The 21784-nt window shown below is 46.6% G+C and overlaps 1 protein-coding gene across 4 annotated transcripts; it reads right to left on the bottom strand.

Annotated features, from left to right (window-relative positions):
* Positions 1–980: 980 nt before the first annotated feature.
* LOC113881805 (BOLA class I histocompatibility antigen, alpha chain BL3-7-like) lies at positions 981–5065 on the bottom strand. 4 transcript variants are annotated; one of them, XM_027524910.1, is made up of 8 exons: positions 4956–5065; positions 4367–4711; positions 3821–4096; positions 2643–2918; positions 2421–2525; positions 1624–1744; positions 1444–1490; positions 981–1296 (listed from the first exon to the last, which is right to left on the bottom strand). In XM_027524910.1, the coding sequence occupies exons 1-7, from the start codon at positions 5026–5028 to the stop codon at positions 1466–1468; spliced, it is 1221 nt and encodes a 406-aa protein (XP_027380711.1). In that variant the 5' UTR covers positions 5029–5065; the 3' UTR covers positions 981–1296; positions 1444–1465. The 4 variants fall into 4 exon arrangements, with proteins under 4 accessions (XP_027380711.1, XP_027380710.1, XP_027380712.1 ...); XM_027524909.1 differs by having other exon boundaries at positions 1638–1744; XM_027524911.1 differs by having other exon boundaries at positions 1624–1670; positions 4956–5064.
* Positions 5066–21784: the final 16719 nt, after the last annotated feature.

Raw genomic sequence — 21784 nt, 5'->3', positions numbered from 1 at the left:
ATCACTCATTATCAGAGAAATGCAAATCAAAACCACTATGAGGTACCATTTCACACCCGTCAGAATGGCTGCGATCCAAAAATCTACAAGCAATAAATGCTGGAGAGGATGTGGAGAAAAGGGAACCCTCTTACACTGTTGGTGGAAATGCAAACTAGTACAGCCACTATGGAGAACAATGTGGAGATTCCTTAAAAAACTGGAAATAGAACTGCCTTATGATCCAGCAATCCCACTGCTGGGCATACACACTGAGGAAACCAGAATTGAAAGAGACACGTGTACCCCAATGTTCATTGCAGCACTGTTTATAATAGCCAGGACATGGAAGCAACCTAGATGTCCATCAGCAGATGAATGGATAAGAAAGCTGTGGTACATATACACAATGGAGTATTACTCAGCCATTAAAAAGAATACATTTGAATCAGTTCTAATGAGGTGGATGAAACTGGAGCCTATTATACAGAGTGAAGTAAGCCAGAAAGAAAAACACCAATACAGTATACTAATGCATATATATGGAATTTAGAAAGATGGTAACAATAACCTTGTATATGAGACAGCAAAAGAGACACTGATGTATAGAACAGTCTTTTGGACTCTGTGGGAGAGGGAGAGGGTGGGATGATTTGGGAGAATGGCACTGAAACATGTATAATATCATACGAAACGAGTTGCCAGTCCAGGTTCGATGCACGATACTGGATGCTTGGGGCTGGTGCACTGGGACGACCCAGAGGGATGGTACGGGGAGGGAGGAGGGAGGAGGGTTCAGGATGGGAACACGTGTATACCTGTGGTGGATTCATGTTGATATATGGCAAAACCAATACAATATTGTAAAGTTAAAAATAAAATAAAATATATATAAAAAATAAAATACATAAAATACATAAAAATTACAAAGACTTTGTCAATCTAACATATGATCTCAAAAGGCAATGGCTAAATTAGGAACCACTCAGCCACTTTCAAAATATGTTTTCAAAATGATATTTTTTACACAGGTTTATTGAGGTAGCACTGATATACAACAAAGAACTGCACATATGTAAATAAACAATACGATGATACACAAACACCTATGATACCATTACACAATGGTGGGGGGAAGAAATGGAGGCCATTGTGGGCAGGGGTGGGTCAGCCTCCCCACTTTCTCACATTACAGTACAGGAACACAGACACATTCAGACATCTCTACGAAAAGAGAAGTCTGGGTTCTGAAGTCATAGAGTGGGGGCGTGAACACAACTTTCTTCACTCAGTTCCACACAAGCCATCAGTTTCACACTATAGAAGAAAATAATCAAGAATAAATTCAGGTCAGTCATCATAGGTGGGGACATTCTGAACAAATTTCCACTACTCAAAATGTTCAAATCCAGAGCATCCCCATAACCCAACCCCTCTCCCACTTCAGGCCCTCCAGAGTCTCACCTTTAGGAGCATGAGAGATACATTAGGGCCTCAGATCCTGTCTTCTCCTGGGATAGAACAGAACTTGGTCAGAGCCCACAGGAGTTAAGACTAAAGGAGACAATACAGGGTGGGTGAACCCCTCCAGGGGGTTCCCATCTACACTATCTCAAGAGTCTCAGGGTTCACCCATACACACACCTGTCCATACTTACTTGCAGTTTGAGTATAGCTCCCTCCATCTCCATCTGTGGGTAAAAGACATCATGTGAGAGGCCTGGGGGGAGGCAGAGCCTTGAGGTTCTATAGGAATCCCTTAGTCCTGAATCCCAGGGAAGTTTCCAGAACCGTGAATGCAGATCCAGGGCAGGATTGAGAAACATGAGGAAAGAGGGTTTATGGGAACTGTACCACTCCCCTTCTAGATGTCTATACTTAGCTGCTAGAAATCAGATCCCCATTACGGGAATCATCAAAGTGAGAAGGTAATCCTCTTTTACACACATGCCTTTCAAAAGAGTGTTAGAGGGCTTCCCTGGTGGCTCAGTGATAAAGAATTCGCCTGCTAATGCAAGAGACACAGATTCGATCCCTGGTCCAGGAAGATTCCAAATGCTGTGAAGCAACCAAGTCCCTGAGCCACAACTCTTGAGCCTGTGTTCTGGAACCCGGGAGCTGCAACCACTGAGCCCACACCCCCTAGAGCCAGTGCTCCACAACAAAAGAAGCCATTGCAATGAGAAGCCTGCGCACAACCACTAGAGTAGCTCCCGGCTCCCTGCAACTAGAGAAAACCTGCACAGTAACAAAGACCCAACGCAGCCATAAATAAATAAATAAAATTATTTTAAAAAAAGAGTGTTAGAAACAGGGCCTCAGACTGGGTAAGTGCGTGTATGTAGATGGTGCCTCCCAGCACTGAGGCAAGAGACTGGACATTTTCTGTCTTGAAACCCCCTGGGGGCACAAGAAAACTCAGATTTCACTCCTCTCCCTACCTGAGCGTTTCTTCCTCCAGATCACAGCTCCAGCCACCACTGCCAATACGAGGAGAACCAGGCCAACAATGACGCCCATGGTGAGGAAGGGGGTCTGAGGAGGTTCTGTGGAGGCAAGGGAAGGGCCCTGACCTCAGGCTTGAGCCCTGACATTGCTGAACTGAGTCCTGAAGGGCTCCTGCTTTATCTGAGAGGACGCTCCAGCCCCATCCCCCTCCTTACCCCATCTCAGGGTGAGGGGCTCCTGAAGCCCCTCGTGCTGCACATGGCACGTGTATCTCTGCTCCTCTCCAGAAGGCACCACAAGGGCTGCCCACTTCTGGAAGGTTCCATCCCCTGAAGGCCTGGTCTCCACAACCTCCATGTCCTGGGTCTGGTCCTCCCCGTCACACTGCCAGGTCAGTGAGATCTCCGCCCGGTAGAAGCCCAGGGCCCAGCACCTTAGGGTGACCTCACGGTCAGAGATGGGGTGTCGGGTCACATGGGTCTTCGGAGGAACTGAGGAAAAAGGTGAGAAAATTTAGGAACTTTGTATTAATTCTAACAGCCCACATGAGGGGGCACTTCTGTGACCATTCTGAGAATGGAGGGAATAAATGGTGTGAGAGGTGAAAGTGCAAAAGACATGAGCCTGGACCCCAGGATATGGGAAAACTTCCTATGCTTTGAGAAGTTCTAGAAACAGGATAAAACAGCCCAGGGTAGGAGGCTCCAGGTCTCTGAGTGAGACAATACAGACTTCTGGTCCTGACCTAGGTGAAGACCGAGTTGACTCAAAAAATCTGGAGCTCAGGTGGCCAGTGAAGAAGGCATGGGGCAGAGAAAAAGGTGAGAGAGTAAAGCACTAAGACTTAGGCCAAAGTCAAAGAAATCTGCTAATAAATTATTTCAGAGACCTCCACATCCAGAGAGACAGAATCCTTTAATTGTCCTGAGAAGGACATTTCGTTTTTAAGCAGCCTCACAGAACACAGCAAAAACAAGATGCAAAGAATACCTGTTAAGCAAATGAATGTAACAACGTATTTAAACCTGAGAGTGTCACTGCTTTAGAATTCTTTACATCTGCTTCTTCTCCACACCTCTTGCTTCTCTAGCCCGTCTCTCTGTTTCTAACATCCCTCATCCCCCTTAGTCTCCACCAACTTCTCATCCCTGAACTGTCGCACAAGAACCACCACCTAACCTGCCACCCATAGACTATTCTCTCCACAGTGGTCAGGAATGCCATTTCAGACACTGAGTAAGAATCTTTAAGCCTTACTCTAAGGATCCAAGTAGTGGAGGAGAGGGGGAAGAATGCTAGTGTCAAGCCTATGCTTCTGCCCTTAAGGTTGGGCTAGTTGGAGGTACAGCCCCAACCTGAGGTGAGATCTGGGAGGGCCCGGGGCCCCTGGTACCTGCGCGCAGCAGCGTCTCCTTCCCCTTCTCCAGGTATTTGCGGAGCCAGTCCACGCAGTCGGTCTCCAGGTATGCCCGGTACCGTTCCGCTGTTCCCTCCATCTCCCACTTGCGCCGGATGATCTGAGCCACCGTGCCCGCCGCGGACCAGGAGCGCATGTCCTCGTTCAGCGTGATGTAATCCGCGCCGTCGTAGGCGAAGTGCTCGTACCCTCGGACAATGCGGCCGTCCGGCCCGACGTCGCAGCCAGACAGCCAAAGGAAGCTGTGCGATTCTGCCCCGCCCCCGCGGTTAGCACCGCCCACTTAGCCCCGCCCAGCGCTCAACCTAGCTTTCCTCCCTCTCCAGACTCCCGGGCGGTGATTGTTCAGAGCCCGTTTTTCTCCTAAATTGAAAACGCAATCCCTGTGAATCCTAGTTCCTAGTGGGCTCTTCCCAGACCGAAGAGAGGTCGGAGGATCTCCTGACCTCGGGGGCAAAACCTCGGACCGGGGAACTCAGGGGACCCCGGTCATCGCAGGGGAATGCAGGGCTTGAGACTCACCCAGCTCACTGTGGTTGTGGTTGCCAACGATGACCTTCAGGTTCGACCGCGAATCCTGCGAATGTTCTATGGCTATGTTGGTTTGCCGGTCCCAGTACTCCGGCCCCTCGTGCTCCATCCACGGCGCCCGCGGCTCCACCCTCGGATTCGCGGTGTCGCTGTTGTATCTTACGAACTGAGTGTCGTCCAGATAACCGACAGATTGATAAAGGTCCCTCCCGAGGTCAGGACGCGATACCAAAATATGGAAGTACCTCAAGGAGTGGACCCCTGGGACCGGGAGGGGCTGCCACCCGGGCCGACGCTCCTTTGGGCGCGGGTCCCCATGTCCGAGGTGAATGTGACCTGTAGGGGATAAGGGGACGAGGGGGCGTGCGAGACGGAAGAGGGCCGGTGGAAGACTCGAGTGGTGAGAGGAGAGGGCTGGAGGCTCGGAAGGGACAGGGGAGGGTCAGGACGGGACGGGGGCGAGGTAGTGGGTTTGGTCTCGGGGCCATAGAAACGCGTCTTCCCCGGCTGTCCTTCGCCCCAGACAGGAGGTCCCCTGGCTTCTCCTGCAGAGGCTATTTCGTCTCGACCCCGCACTCACCCGCCCAGGTCTCGGTCAGAGCCAAGGATCCCGAGAACAGCAGGAGGAGGGTTCGCGGCTCGGTGACCCTCATGCTTGGGATTTTGGACGAATGTGAGTTCGAACTAGTCTGAGAACTTCGTAACAGGGAACCGCGGTGGCGCTGATTGGCTTCCCTAGAAACCAATAGACCGAGACCTGGAGCATCATCATAGGTTTCCAGGAAGAAAGACCTGACACAGTTTGAGAGAGAAGTGAAACTGTGGGGAGGTGATGGGGAATCCCCAGTGCTTAGCTTCCGTGTCCCAGACGCCAACCCCCGCCCCTAGAACCTGAGACCTTGAGCGCCACACCCAGGGCACCTGGGACTTTGTGCCCCGCCCCTCTTCTCAAGGCTGCACCAAGAGCACTTTGTCTCCCTGGCGCTGGGACTGTTTGAGAAAACCAAGGAGAAACCTTGGTTTTCCTTGGGTTCCAAGGAGAAACCTTAGGTTCCAAGGAGAAACCCCCAGGCTGGGATCAGCCCCTTTGTCTTTCCTTCCCCAGTTCCCTCTCCCTGACTTGCATCCCTATTCACTCATCCCTAGGGCACTCTCCTAGGAAAAACAAACTTCCAAGGAATAGGGTGCCAGAGAGCAACCTGGTCTTAGGAAAGCTGGTGAAGAAACAGTGGTATGCTCATTAAACTGGGGGCAGTTGTGTATGTAGAGATTCCTATAGAGACCAGCTTCCTGTTTGCTTGTTAACCATAATCCTGATGTCCCCTGAATGAGCATCTAATCTGTAAAAGTAATGATTTCACCCTTCCCGTGTGAATGTGTCTAAACACCTCTGCAATAACCAAAGTTCATAACTTCACTTTCCCAAACCATGGCTCCAGGCTTTTATACTTTAAAATTACCTTTATTCCATAGCCCCGAGTTTTCCTGTCAGAGTCTCAGCACATGGTCAATACAGAAAAGCCCATGGAAGCACAGTTTCTTCCTGCAGAAGACCTGTGCCTATGCAGTAATTTACTACAATGACTAGGTGATGACAGGAGAGGCTAAACCATTGAAAGAAGATTTCTTACTAATTACATTTTCAGAGAGGAGGGGGTATGGCACACCACACAGAGCAACAGGGGGAAGCACCAAGGTTGGCCAGAAGGTCAAGGAGAGGGAGAAAGCATGGCTCAGAACTTTCATGGCATTTTCCTCAGGGCTGAGGGAAAGCAAAGGAGGGCTGGAGAAACATCTTAGGATTGGCTGGTTTGAATAAGGTCATTGGCAGGTTCTGGGAGACAGGGCCTGTCTCTAGGTGCCTGGTACCTGGCCCTGGATAATGAGAGCAGAGGAATATTGCTTCCTGGAATGTAAGACCTGATTGAAGTGTGTATGTGTGTGTGTTCGCGCTCAGTCATGTCCAACTCTTTGCGACCCCATAGACTGTAGCCTGCCAGGCTCTGCTATAGAAGAGGTGGTTCCAGATACGGACTCTGGATTGTCTAGTTTGCAAAGAAAAGGTTGCTCCTGGGCAAGCCCTTTGCTGTCTCTAAGAATTGGTCAGCTCTAGAGCGCAAGTCTCTCCCCAGTTATCCAGACCACAAATGGCAGAGCATCAAGAATACAGAAAATAAGAAATATTATTAACACATTATATTTCAACCAGAGTGTACAAACTTTAATCCCCTCAAAGTTGCAAGTGTTCAGTGCAATCAGTGTCCTTCACGAACACTCCTGCATCGTCTATGTTTGTGATCCACACCTAAGCGATGTGCACATTTTATTGGGCACTTGGTATTATTTTCTTTAACCTGATTGTCATAAGGAGACATTTGGTTTTTAGGCAGCCTCACAGAACAGAGCAAATACAAGATGCAAAGAATACCTGTTAAGCAAATCAATGTAACATCATATTTAAACCTGAGAGTGTCGCTGCTTTAGAATGCTTTACATCTGCTTCTTCTCCACACCTCTTGCTTCTCTAGCCCTTCTCTCTGTCTCTCTCATCCCTCAGGCCCTCTTCTCCCCTTAGTCTCCACCTACTTCTCATCCCTGAATTGTGGCACAAGAGCCACCACCTCACCTCACCATGGACTATTCCCCCCACAGTGGTCAGGAGTGTCATTTCAGACATTTTTTAATATTCCAGTGGCTCCATCTCACTCTTGAAAAGCTTCTAGAATGTAAGGCACATGAGCACAGGGGCTTTGTGTTAAAGCTGTTTTGGTTAAAGCTGTACCTCCAGCATATAAAGCTATGTTTGATACCTAGTGAGCACTAAATTAATGATTGTTGAACAAATGAAATAAACAAACCTGATTGTATTAAAGTCTGATGGCATCATATACAAATCAGAAAATGTTTTAAAGTAGAAAAATTAGGAAAGGTTTTATGTTGTTCAACATTTGCGAGAGTTCATAAATTCATTCCAGTGGAGAAAATGTTTTATATGTTGCACAGTTGAGCCTGTGCATTAGTTTTCTATTGCTGCATAAAATGTTACCACAAATGTAGTTGCTCTAACAAGAGCCATTTCAATGCTCCCAGTTCTGTGGATCAGAAGTCCAGGTGCAGTATGGAGAGGGTCTCTGTTCAGCATTTCGTGAAGTTGTGTTTGCAACTAGAGCTTAAGGTCCTCCTCCAAGCTCATGCAGAACTCTCTGCAGAATTTTACTTCTTATAGTTGTAGCACTGAGGTCCCCACTTCCTTTCTTGAGGTCGGTAGAATGCTGCTCTCAGCGCCTCTGGCCACCAGCATGCCTTGCTATGTGGGCCCCTCCATTTCAAGCCCTCCCTCACTCTGCATCCCTTTCACTGTTTGTTCAGTAATAACCTAGTCTGGTTAAGAGTTCACTTGATTAGGTCTGGATTACCCATGATCATCCCCTGTTGTAAACTCAACTGATATGAACTTAATTACATATGAAAAAATCCCTTCACAGTACCACTTGCATTAGTGTTTGATCAAACAACTGGGAGAATGTGAATAATGAGCAGTTGGTTATTGCCGGCTGTCTTAGAATCTGCCTAATATAGCCTTGTTCTTCCTTTGGGTTTAATTGGGTTACAGTTGGTAATGGAAATTCAAATAAATAAAATTTTGTAAATAGTAATAACATGCTTTCTGTCCATTTAACCATGGGGATTCTCCTTAAATTTTAAAACCAAATGGTATGTTTAATAGAAAGTGTTAGTCGCTCAGTTGTGTCCAACTCTTTGTGACCCCACCAGTCTCCTCTGTCCATGAAATTCTCGAAGCAAGAATACTGGAGTGGGTTGCCATTTCCTTCTCCAGGGGATCTTCCTGACCCAGGGATCGAACCCACATCTCCCGAATTGCAGGCAAATTCTCTGCCATCTGATACACCAAGGAAGCCCTATGTTTGACATCCTATTGTTAATTTACAACAGATCAAAAATAAAATGCAATAATCCATTATTTTCTTTGGATGCTGTAATAATTGTGTACTGCTGTAAGAGTGAGAATTTCAAAATCAAATAATTATTATGTTCCACAGTTTTCCAGAATCAGAATTTCAGGAGAGGTTTACTTGAATTCTGGTTAGGGCCTCTCATAAGTTTCGATGAAGCTGTCAGCCAAGGCTGCATCATCCAAAGGCTTAACTGGGGCAAGAAATTCACATTAAACATGGTCACCCACATGGCTGTTGGAAGAGGCCTCATTTCCCTCCTGGATCGTCCTGGGAGGCCTCAGTTCCAAGCCATACTAACTTTCCTTAAAGCAGCTAATGACTAGGCAGCAATCTTCCGCCAGAGCAAGTGATCTGAGAGAGGGCAGCCAAGATGGAAGCTGCATTGTGTTTGATATCATAGGCCCAGAGTCACACGCCATTATGTCAGCTTGCTCTCTGTTACAAGTGAATCACTGGGGCTTCCTGGTTGTCCAGTGGCAAAGACTCCATGCTCCTAATGCAGGGTGCCCAGGTTGGAACCTTGGTCAGGAAACTAGATCCCACATGCTGCAACTGAGACCTGGTGCAGCCAAACAAATAAAAGATTTTAAGTGAATCAGTAAGTCCAACCCAAACTCAAGAGCAGAAAATGAAGCTCCACTTCTGGAAGGGAGGAATATAAAAGAATTTACCCACATGTTAAAATCAAAATTAAATATTCTCTCAGGATTTTGTAAATCAAATGCTTCCTTTAGTCAATTATTCTTGAGTGCTTCAAACTTCTTTTTGGAACGTAATAATAAAAGTTTGCAGGTCTTCCCTGTAGCTCAAATGATAAAGAATCAGCCTGCAATGCAGGAGACCAGGGTTCAAACCCTGGGTTGGGAAGTTCCTCTGGAGAAGGGAATGGCAATGCACTCCAGTATTCTTGCCTGGAGAATTCCATGGATAGAGGAGCCTGGCAGATTATAGTCCATGGGATCGCAAAAAATCGGACACAACTGAGTGACTAACACTATTACTACTAATAAAAGTTTGAGACAGAGAAGTGAGATACCCCAAGGTCTCTAAGATTTCCCTGCAAATTCTATACACTGAAAACATATAGTAGCTATATGTAAATGATTAGGTAGCTATGGACAATTGAGTTCAGTTCAGTTCAGCCACTCAGTTGTGTCCGACTCTTTGCAACCCCATGAACCGCAGCACACCAGGCCTCCCTGTCCATCACCAACTCCCGGAGTCTACCCAAACCCATGTCCATCGAGTCGGTGATGCCATCCAACCATCTCATCCTCTGTTGTCCCCTTCTCCTCCTGCCCTCAATCTTTCCCAGCATCAGGGTCTTTTCAAATGAGTCAGCTCTTTGCATCAGGTGGCCAAAGTATTGGAGTTTCAGCTTCAACATCAGTCCTTCCTATGAACACCCAGGACTGATCTCCTTTAGGATGGACTGGTTTGATCTCCTTGAAGTCCAAGGGACAATTCTGATCCAGGTAAAACTTTGTTCCTAGATCAAAATTAGCCATTCCTGTCTAATGAGTCACATCAAAACTGTTGTCATGATACTAAGCTCGGAGTGGGGAGGGAGACTAAAATAAGAGATTCTTTTTTTTTTTTCTTTCCTTTCAATTGAAGGATAATTGCTTTACAGTATTTTGTGGGGTTTTTTATTATACATCAATAAGAAATAGCCATAGGTACACCCGTGTCCCACCCTCCTAAACGTTCCTCCCATCTCCCTCCCATGAGATTCTTATTTTTCTAGTTAAAATGAAATCTCATCAGGTAATATTATCAAAGATGATATTCCTTTATATTTTTCCATCTTAATTTACACGGAGCAAAATGCACTTTTTGGTTCCATAAATGTATTTAAGCCAGGTGAATGTGAAAGTTAATGTAAGTGACGTGTCTAAGCCATCACAAGACCTTAAGCATCAGATTAAACATTGTGCAGCAGAAAACTGACAGAGATGCCAGTGAACAAAAGAGCAAACGGCCTAGACAAAGATATTTCTGTGGCATCCTGGATTCTCTCTCTCGAATACGGTTCACAACATTTGGCTATGGGTTAGTTCTACTGTGAGTAGGTCTTACTAAGGATCCTTAAACTTTGGTATGTAATTTTCCCTTTCATTGAAAAAAAAATTAATCTGGAATGGTTCACAAACTCCAGTTTCAAAAATACCAGTTTAAGGAGTTCTGATACTCCTCGGAACCCACCTCTGAGATAAGATGTGAAGCTAAGGAGACTTGTCTGATGTTTCGGTGGTTAAAACTCCACACTTCGACCACAGCAACCATGGGTTCTATCCCTAGTTGGGGCACTAAGATCCTGCATGCCATGCAGTGCAGTCAAAAAAAAAAAAAAAAGAATCAGAGACTAAGAAGCTACCGTGAGCCACTTCTCAATCCCATCTCCCATATATAACCTCTATCCTGAAATTTGTGTTTACTATTCCTCTGAGTTTCTCTAATGATTTTACAGTAAGTGCATATACCCCCAAACCAAATGTTATTTAGTTCGGCCTGTTTTTGACCTTCCTGTTCAATGAACATATACAGCTTGTATTCTTCCATGACTCAGTGTTATGGGTAGGTGAGTTATCTGATAACTGATAGAAAGATTCACTCACTTTACTGCTGGAAAAGCTTTATAGTTCGTGATTGTACCACAGTTATTTTCCTTTGGGTGAACATATGGCGTTTCAATTTTTGTCATAAACATTAGTGTACATGTCTCCTGGGACACATAGGCAAGCAGCCCCCCAGAGTGAATGATCAAGAGTAAGACTGTTGGATTATATGATATATGTACTGTAACCATTCTGCTGCTGCTGCTGCTAAGTCGCTTCAGTCGTGTCCAACTCTGTGCAACCCCATAGACGGCTGCCCACCAGGCTCCCCCGTCCCTGGGATTCTCCAGGCAAGGACACTGGAGTGGGTTGCCATTTCCTCCTCCAATGCATGAAAGTGAAAAGTGAAAGTGAAGTTGCTCTAGACAAGGCTAATTTTATTTCCAAAGTTCTACTATCAATTTAAATTTTCACTAGGGCTGTGTAAGTGTTCATGTTGTTTGTGTGGTTGTTCCAGAGGAAGCTGTTTTCAGCAGAAAGACAGAAAGCAAGAGGTAAAACCCACTTCCTGTGTTGAAACTCACTTGCAGTGCAGATCACCCTGGCATGTTTTTCAAACTCTAACAAAAACTTCATTTCTTCTAGTTTTATTCCATATATCTGGTATTATACTTTTAAATTTTATTTTTATTGAAGTATAGTTGAATTGCAATGTGGTGTTAATTGAAAAAGAATGTGTCGGCGCTCCTCTGGTGGTTCAGTGGTAAAGAATCCTCTTGCCAGTCAGGAGACACGGGTTTAATTCCTGGTCTGGGAAGATCACACATGTGGAGCAACTAAGCCCGTGCACCACAACTGTTGAGCCTGTTCTCTAGAGCCCAGGAACCGCAACTACTGAACCCACATGCCACAGCTTCTGAAGCCTGAGTGCCCTAGAGCCTGTGCCCTACAAGAGAAGCCATTGAGATGAGAAACCTGTGCACCGCAACTAGAGAACAGCCCATGATTACTGCAACTAGAGAAAAGCCTGTGCAGCAACAAAGACCCAGCACAGCCAATAAATAAATCAAATTATTTAAAAAAAAGAAGAAAAGGAATGTGTATATAAATGGCATCACACTTTCAGCATATGTGTCCTGAGAATGCTTCCTTTTAGCACAACCATATAGTATTAATTTATATATTTGGAGTCCTCAAATTAAAAAGAAAGAAAGGAAGGAGGAAGAAAGCTGAGGGGGAGGAGAAGAAAGAGAAAAGTCCAAATTAGTAAAAGAGAGAACAAGAGGAGAGTAATTAGAAATATTAAGTATGCTGCTGCTGCTGCTGCTACTAAGTCGCTTCAGTCGTGTCCGACTCTGTGCGACCCCATAGACGGCAGCCCACCAGGCTCCCCCGTCCCTGGGATTCTCCAGGCAAGGACACTGGAGTGGGTTGCCATTTCCTTCTCCAATGCATGAAAGTGAAAAGGGAAAGGGAAGTCGCTCAGTTGTATCCGACTCTTTGCGACCCCATGAGACCAGCCTACCAGGCTCCTTCACCCATGGGATTTTCCAGGCAAGGGTACTGGAGTGGGGTGCCATTGCCTTCTCCGATATTAAGTATAGATAGCATTTTTAAAATGCAAGGAAATAGATTTAGACAATATCCATAGAATAATAAAGACTTAAGAGAGCTTTATTACTTAGCTTTATTGAACAGAAAACTATCCTAAAACTTAGTGTCTTAAAGCAACAAATATAACTTGGATACTAAAAAGACAAGCGAAATGAAGCAGATGTTGGTCGGAGAAGCTGGATAAAGAGAAAGATTTTATAAGCTGAAATAAGTAATAGGTTATTGGTGCACAAATGAAAATGATCTTGTTAGTCCCTGTCCTCCAAGAAGCAATTGCCAAGTTAAGACTGAACTCACCGGTGTTTTATTAGGGGAAACACTTGTCAGAGAATGTGAGGCAGGCAGAAAACATTGGGAGAGCCTGCAGGACTAAGATGCAATCTGACCCCTAGAGGCGGACAGGAGAGAAGGTTCATTGGACTATTCTAGACCCCTAGGCAATGGAAGTGAAGTTGAGCAAGGCCATAGAAGAGTCCCCAAGCCACAGATGGCCTTAGGAGGAGTCCTGTGTCTCCAGGAAATGAGCCTCCCTTAGGGTCACTGTTGCGACCTGTCATTGTCTGGGAACAGCCCTGGGAAGCAGGGTCTCTGCATAAATGCTGCCTTGGATCTTAGCGCACAGGAGCAGGGGCCCTTGTGCCTCACCTGGGGGCTGTGTCCTAAACCTTCCTACCTGAGGCGTCTGGACCCTTGGAAATCAAACCCTTCTCAGACTGGGTGACCGCACCTAACACTCATAGTTTCACTGGGACAAGGGAGAAGCAGCAGGCACCCATGTCTCTCACCTGAGTTCCCCGTGTAGTCCTCCTGCACCAGTTATGTAGCAGCAACTCCGTCTCTCCCGAGGACCAGGCTCAATCACATCTGCCTAGAGAAGACAGGACCCCTCCTCTCACCTGCTGGTCTTCGGCACATGGAATCCAAGCTTCCCGGGCGGCAGTCATAGGGTATGCTTCAATGGGACCCTTGTCGTGTCCCCTTGTAAGAGTGCCCCCTTAGTGGAACTGAGACCTCCTATCCTGCAAAACCCAGAGCTGTGTAGACAGAATGTGTCACGGGTTCAAGGATTTGGCCATGGACCTCACTGAGGGCCACTGTTCAGCCTAACATCTCATGTTGAAATCACCCAAGACCAAGGAGCTAACATTGTCGGAGTCAGTGATGGTGAGTCAGGAGCTGTGAGAGAGAAGCAATGAGGGGAACGGGCTGGGTGTCCATGGGGAAGGCCCACAACCAGCAGCGTGGGGGCTCTAACCTGATGTCAGACCGGAGGATGTTAGGGAAGGGGGTGGGAGAAAGGTCTGCAGGGAGTCATAAGAAGGACCCCACCCACACCCAGGTACAGGGGTACAAGGTCCATGGACGAGGAAACAGTATCAGAGGACTTCAGAGGGACCGTGTCCTCGAGGAGACCCAGGTTTCTGTCAGAGCTGTGAGGTGAAGGGAACATCCGAAGGAGGACGTTGGAGATTTTGCTGGTCAGTGTCTGAGGACTCCAGGGGGCGCTGTGAAAACCCTCAGGAGCTGAGGAGGGGTGGAAGAGGAGACAGAATAGAGCTGTGCAGAGCCTCTAACACAGATGAGAGGCCAGACTATCTGGGGGCTTGTCATGACTAAGACAAACAGGGAAAGCGCATAATGAGGTTAGTCCCGGTGGGTCAAGGCAGCTGACAGGGAGATGAAGGTGGAGAGGATCAGAGGTTTGGGGCTCTCACTTGGGCTCTAGGGTGAAGAAGATGGTGGAGATGACAAGGGCTGAGGTGGCTGGGTCTTTGTTCCTGTGTGTGGACCCCTCTGGATCCGCTGACTCTGGGATGGAACGCCTGAAGGTGAGAAGTGGTCTTCGAGGATTACGTGAGTGCACTCTCACCCTGAGGGCTCAGGTCTGCCTTGACTCCTGCTGTTGGAGGTGTGAGTTCTCAGGGAGCCAGGGGTGACCCTGGCACAGGGGTCCCTCTTCTACCCTCATAAGGAGAACAGAAGGCCCAGGGCAACTGTGTCCCAAGTGCCAACTCCCAACTGTCCCAAGATGCTCATCGCACTGTGGGATGTTATGTAGACATTGAGATGTCGCTCCCAAACAAGAGATGATTTATGTCATAAAACTGAGTTTCAAAAAGCTGCAAAAGAAGTAGGAAAAAATGTGTCTACTTTTCAGTTTTCTTTGGAATTGTCATTAGGGGCTGGAGAGAGGGAAGAGAAGGAAAATTCAGAGATGGCACAACCAAGCGTTCCTCTCTCCAAGTGAAAGACATGTGCAGGATAATTAAGAGAATTTTATATTACTTTGACATTTCATAATGTTAGGGAATTACAGTTATTTTCAGTATGATAATAATATTATTTGAAGACAGTTTCCTTTTCAAGAAATGACACTGAAATAGCTAGGGATGAGGATCAGGATGTTGGCAAGTGATTTTCAAGGATTTCAGCAAAAATCATGGAAATATAATTTATTACATACACAAAGAAAATATGACAAGATATTAACACCACTATATCTAGGATGGCTATTGTACTATTCCTTCAAACTTGAGATATCTTTGAAATGTTTCACAATAAGTTGGAGAAAACTTTTAGAAATAATAATGCATGGGAAATGTCCACAACCTAATGTTGAATGAAAATTAGGCTTCAAGAGTATGTGCATGTGAGAATGTGTGAATGTGTGAATGTGACAATGTGTGTATGTGAGTGTGTTCTGCGTGTGTATGTGTCAGTGTGGGTGAGAGTATGTGTGTGGCAGTGTGTGTCTGTGCATGTGCCAGGCTGCTTGTGCATTCATTCACTCATTCATTCACTCACTCACTCATTCACTCACCCATTCATTCACTCAACAAGTATTTCTAAAGCAACAACCAGGCACTATTCAAGGAGATAGGAATACAGCTGTATACGATCAAAGTCTCTATACTTGTGCTCATAAAGCTTATGTTCTAGAGGAAGGAGAGAAAATAAACAATTAAATAATGACACTTGAAAATGTGCATTAGTGACCATGGTGTGAGGCTTCCCAGGTGACTCAGTGGTAAAGAATCCACCTGCCAATGCAGGAGGTGCGAGTTCAATCCCTGGGTCAGGAAGATTCCCTGGCAAAGAAAATGGCAATGCACTCCAGTATTCTTGCCCGGAAAATCCCATGACAGAGGAGACTGGAGGACTACAGTCCATGGGGTCACCGAGCCAGAATAACTTAGCGACAACTAGGGTTTAAATAAAATCAACGCAGGGCAGTGGGTAGAGGGAGGCTGGAGACCCAGATGTGGTGAGCCACGCAGGGAGGGGCTCTCAGTAAGGACAGTAGAAGAGAATGTCAGGGAGGGAAGTGCTGTCTGGGGGTCAAGTTCTCAGGCCAGAGAACAGCCTGGATGGCTCTGAGGTGTGAATACCCTGTGAGTGCTGGAGGACCACACTCAAAATTGTTTATTTTCTCTCCTTCCTCTAGAACATAAGCTTTATGAGCACAAGTATAGAGACTTTGATCGTATACAGCTGTATTCCTATCTCCTTGAATAGTGCCTGGTTGTTGCTTTAGAAATACTTGTTGAGTGAATGTATGGGTAAGTGAATGAGTGAGTGATTCAGTGAGGCCTGAATCATATCATAGGACCATAGCGTGTGAACTGCAAGTAAATAGGAAAGAGTCTCATAAATGAGAAAGATTTTTTCTTTTATAGGTTTTCTTTTCTTTATATTTTTCCTTATTGTTACTGAGAGGGATGTGTGTGTGTGTGTTTTATGGTTTGTGGGATTTTAGTTCCCAGATCAGGGATTGAAAGTGGGCTGCTCTGCAGTGGAAGTGCAGAGTCCTAACCACTGCACTGCCAAGGAATTCCCAAGAGGGATTTTTGTTTGTTTTGTTTTAAAATGTATTTATTTATTAATTGAAGGATAATTGCTTTATATTGGTTATGTTGGTCTGCCAAACATCAATATAAGTCAGCCATAGATATACACATATACCCTCCCCCAAGAGGGATTTTTAGTGCAACATATTTTTCAAAAATCTTTCAAGATATTCCAAAGGATTTGCAAGTGAAAAATTTTCCTTCCTCCCCAGATCCCTGGCACCTAGGTCTTCTGCCAGAGGTGAGCATTTTATCAATTTCTCACGTATTCTTCCTGAGAAAAAACTTATACAGATATTGTTACTGTTGCTACATCAAGGAGTACTGAAAAGAAATAGTGTAGAAGAAAATGCTTATTTTCCATTTTCCCAGGCATTGTCACCAAGAGGCAGGAGAATCACAGGGTAGGGATGGTAACCTCAGAGTTAGCATAAGAACTCTATTCTCCTCCCGTCCCTGGACCACCCCTGACCCTGACACCAGTGGAGTCCAGAGCTGCTCAGAAGCTGTTTCCCCACATTGGTACTCAGTCCTGAGGTCAGCCATCTCTGACTAATCTAGAGCCCAGACCCTTCCAGGCCACGCAGAGCAATGTGTTGGCGCCCCCGTGTGGCCACAGGGCTCAGGACAGGAGACGTAGCTCTCTCCTATTCAGCCAGAACCCTCCCCGAGTCTCTGGCAGCTCCCAGAACCAGAATAAGGCTTTAAACACAAGAAGGGGCCTCCATCCTCTATCAGTCTGGGGAGTATGAGGTGTTCCCCAAATTCCACACTGACACACGTTTCCTTCCCACTGAGTCACCGTGGACTCTGCCTCAAAGCACAGTGCCTCCAGGCCGTAACAACTGGTTCCCAGGTCCCAGATGGACCCCACAAGAAACACAGTGCCCTCAGTCTCCTGAGATGGGACCTAGGCCTCCTGAGCCCTTATCACTTGCTTGTTCCTGCCGCTGCTGAGCTGAGGACCTCTGTACCTGGGAATCAGTCCAGTGCATTTCAGGACACGGGGTGGGATCCCGGAGTGGGAACAGCCCCCAGTGAGCCGGGTTCAGGAAGGAGCCAATGCTCCAGGGGAAGTGAGGGTAGGGCAGAAATAAGGACATAAGGGGGTTGAAGGTTACAAGGAGAGAAGATGGAGCCAGGGAGGAGCGTGACCTGAGAAAGGCCAGTCGAGGGGACACCTGCGGGTGGTATTTGGAGAGGGTTTCTGGGTGCTGGGCTGTCCCTGTGGGGACCAACTCTGGCATCAAATCCCAGGGTTTCCAGGGTCCCACTTCCTGCGCTAGGACCTCACTGCCATGTCTGAGCCCAGCCTCAATGAATGGCTTGTCACATTCTTCAGTTATCCCTCCCTCCTCTAGACAACCAGAGCCTCCACGCCAGGTCAAGGGGCGCCTGGGGATAAAGTGCTCAGCATACTGTGGGGGCCGGACACCACCATGGGCTTCAGGGACCTCAGCAATGAGACCCAGATGACCAAAAATGCCCACTTCTTAGTGGCGGTCCCTACACCCTCCACAGTTCACTTCCAGAGGACTCTGGGATGAGCCCACCTCCTTCCTCTCTGGTGACCCAACCACCCAGATCCTCAGACTGGACCCCTCAGGCCCTGCTCCCTGCTACCCCCACCTTCTGAACTTAGGAGTTCGGCAACCCCAGCCCCAGGTCTCAAGTCTACCCTGATGACTGATCCAGGACTTCAGGTGCCATAGACTAAATGTTTGTATCCCCAGAAATTCTTGTGTTGAAACCAAATCCCCAGTGTATTCGGAGGTAGGGCGTTTGGGAGGTCAGGTCACGAGGGTGGAGCCCTCACAAATGGTGTAAGTGTCCTTATAAAAGAGAGGTTCTGGAGAGCTCCCTTCCCCTTCTACATGGGAGGTCACAGTGAGAAGACAGCCATCCGTGAGTCAGGAAGACGGCCCTCATTTGACACCACATCTGCTGACACCTTGATCTTGGACTCCTCATCCTCTATGATAGTCTGTTACAGCAGCCTGAGCAGACGTGGGATTCACAAGCCAAGGAAGGGTTCCCTGGAGCCCCCATGCGGCAACTGAGCCACAGCTGCAATTTGGACAGCAGCCACCCATGACCCCACAATCTAGACGGACCCCCCTTCTCTGGCCCAAGAGACGTCAGAGGCAGGTGATGGTGGGTAAGACACAGACACAGCCTGTCCATTGAGCTTATGTGGCAAGACCAAGAGTTCAGGGTGGCACTGAGAGAGGAGAGGCTCAGGAAACCAAGACCAATTGGTGGGTAGCAAATACACGTCACAGGAGACCCCTGTTATGCACTGAGATGTGGCCCTCAGAATCCATATGTTGAAGCCCTAACCCCCTCTGTGTGATTGTATTTTTTAATTGAGGTATAGTTGATGTACAATAAAAGTTACAGGTGTTCAACATGATTCATAACTTTAAAGGTTATATTCCATGTATAGTGATTGTAAAATACTGGCTATATTCCCAGTGTTGAACTTTATCCTTGTATTTAATTTTATACGTAGCAGTTTGTACCTCTTAATCCCCACCCTTGTCTGGCCCCTATTCCCGTCTCTCTCCCCACTGGTGACCACTAGTTTGTTCTCTATATCTGTGAGTCCATTTCTTTTCTTTCTTTCTCGCTTGTATTTTAGGCCACACTTCATGGATTTGACCTGGGCCACAGCAGTGAAAGCGCCAAGTCCTAACCATTGGACTGCCAGGAAAATCCCTCTTTCTTTTTTGTTATACTCACTAGTTTCTTTTACATTCCACATATAAATGATATCACACAGTATTATTTGTCCTTCTCTGTGACCTATTTCCCTTAGCACAATACCCTTCAAGTCAATCCATGCTGTTGTAATGGCTGAGTAGTATCCATTGTGTGTATGTAACATCTTCTTTATCCATTCCTCTGTTGATGGACACAGGTTGTCTCCATACTTGGGCAATTATAAATAATGATGCGTATGAGTATTGGGGTGCATGCATCTTTTCCAATTAGTTTTATTTTTTTGAATATGTATCCAGGAGTGGAATTACTGGGTCACATAGTAGTTCTACTTTTAGTTTTTTGAGAAGTAGCCACACTGTTTTCCACAAAGGCTGCACCAATTTACATCCCCACTAACAGTTTACAGAATTTCCCTTTCTTCCACATCCTCGCCAATATTTGTTATTTGTGTTCTTTTTGATAATAATCATTCTGATAGGTGTGGGGTGATATCTCATTGTGGTTTTAATTTGTATTTCTCTAATGATTAGTGATGCTGAGCATCTTTTTATGGCCGTCTGTATGTCTTTTTTGGAAAAATGTCTATTCAGGTATTCCACCCATTTTTTAATTGGGTTATTTGTTTTTTGATGTCGAGTTGTACGAGCAGCTTATATATTTTGGATATTAACTTACTGGTCATTTTATTGCAATATTTTCTCCCATTCCATAGGTTGTCTTTTCATTTTGTTGGTGGTTTCCTTTCCTACACAAAAGCTTCTAATGTTAATTAGCTCCCCTTTATTCTTGCTTTTATTCCTTTGCCTTAGAAGACAGATCCAAAAAAAATATTGCTACAGTTTCTGTCAAAGAGTATTAAAGCTATGTTTCTTCCTAGGAGTTTCGTGGTTTCCCATCTTACATTTGTAGGCTTCCCAGGTGGCAGCAGTAGTAAAGAATCTGCTTGCGAACACAGGAGACACAAGAGATACGAGTTTGATCCCTGGGTCGGGAAGATCCTCTGGAGTAGAAAATGGCAACCCACTCCAGCATTCTTGCCTGGAGAATCCTACAGACAAGGAGCCTGGCAGGCCACCATCCATGGGTCACTAGAAGTCAGACATGACAGCATACATGCACACACACTGAAGGTTAAATGAGGTCATAAGGGTGGGGCCCTCGTCTGATAAAGCTTGCAGTTCTGAGAAGGAGACACCAGCTCTCTTCCCTTCCACCCCCACTTTGTACAGAGGAGAGGCCATGTAAGGACATAGTGAAAAGACAGATAGTTACAAGCCTAAAAGAGAGCCCTTACCAGAATCCAAATTTCCTAGCACTTGGATCTTGGACTTCTGGTCTCCAGAACTGTGAGAAAACAAATTTCTGTCACTTAAGCCACCCAGCCTGGGGTATTTAGTTATGGCAGGCTGAGCAGACTAAGACAACCTCCAAAACCAAACACCAGCAAACTCCCCTCTTCCAAGCCTCAGACCCGGCTTTAAGGAATCTTGTCACAGCATTTATTCATCCCTTCACAAATAGTGAGTGAGTGCCTCTGTGCCAGGCTTTGCTCTAGGACTGATGGCTATTTAATCAGAATAGTCAAAACACTTGCTTTCCTGATGCTTACAGGTTGATTCAAGAAGAGGGGAATTAGCCCTCAGCTGTAGACAGGGGGTGGAGAGGTCAATTGTAAGAGCATGTGGGGCAGTGCTGTTGAGGTCCTCTTTGGGAAAAGAGATCTGCACAGTATGTTCGAAAATGATAGGGGATACAGAGAAAAAATAATACAAAGTCAACAACAATGCAAGGTAATGGGAGAGGTGGCACTTTTAAAGAGGGTGGTCAGGGTGGGCCTCATGGAGGTGACAGCTGAGCAGAAGACACACTGAAGCAGGTGAGGAACTGAGTCGTGCAGATATGTGAAGGAAGAGCACTGCTGGATCGCCCTCTGCATACCCAGGACTGTCCCAGGCGGGCAGTAAAACTGCAGTGGGATTGGAGGTGAGCGCCCTTGTGCACAGACTTCTTACGGGCAAGGTGTGGGGTCCTGGGTCTCTCTTGCTCCAGCCTTTGAAAGTCCTGAGGTGGGGGAGGGAGAAGGCACCGCTTGGGGAGGAAGAGTCGAGGTACCCCCGCTCCCTCTCTCTTTGGATCCACCCCTGCCACGCCCTCCACCCAGGGTTGTGGTCACTGACAAAGGAGGACCCTGAGGGCAATCAAGCTCTGAGAGGCTGAGCTGTCAGCAGAGTGCTGACCTGGCTGCAGGAAGGGAGGGAACAGACGGTGAACTCAGGACTCAGGGACCCGCCATGGAGGGGGTGACAAGACTTGCCAAGAGCTGGGCTGCTGTGGGGGTCCTCCCTGAAAAAGACCTACAATACCTCTGGCTGGTGGAGCACCTGGGCCCGAAGGGCCCCTCAGTGTGATGTGGGATGAGGTATTGTCAGAGGATGGGTGAGGGTGGGGGTGAATCTCATCCAGACCCGGGCAAGGCTCTCTGCTCCTGTACCCAAGGGCCCTCCCTTCCCTCCTAAATGGAGACGTTGGAAATGTCCTCAGTTGCCCTCTGGTCACTCACATTTCACCCTCATTTGAAAGCCCTTCTGGTTCTAACCATTTTTTTAAAATTGGAGTATAATCGTTTTACAATGTTGTGTTACTTTCTGCTGTACAATGAAGAGAATCAGCTGTATACATTCATATATC

This window comes from Bos indicus x Bos taurus, chromosome 23 (assembly GCF_003369695.1).
Source record: "Bos indicus x Bos taurus breed Angus x Brahman F1 hybrid chromosome 23, Bos_hybrid_MaternalHap_v2.0, whole genome shotgun sequence".
In the NCBI taxonomy this organism is placed as follows: Eukaryota; Metazoa; Chordata; class Mammalia; order Artiodactyla; family Bovidae; genus Bos; species Bos indicus x Bos taurus.
The sequence above is the reverse complement of the archived record's forward strand: the minus strand, read 5'-3'. Positions and strand labels throughout refer to the sequence as shown.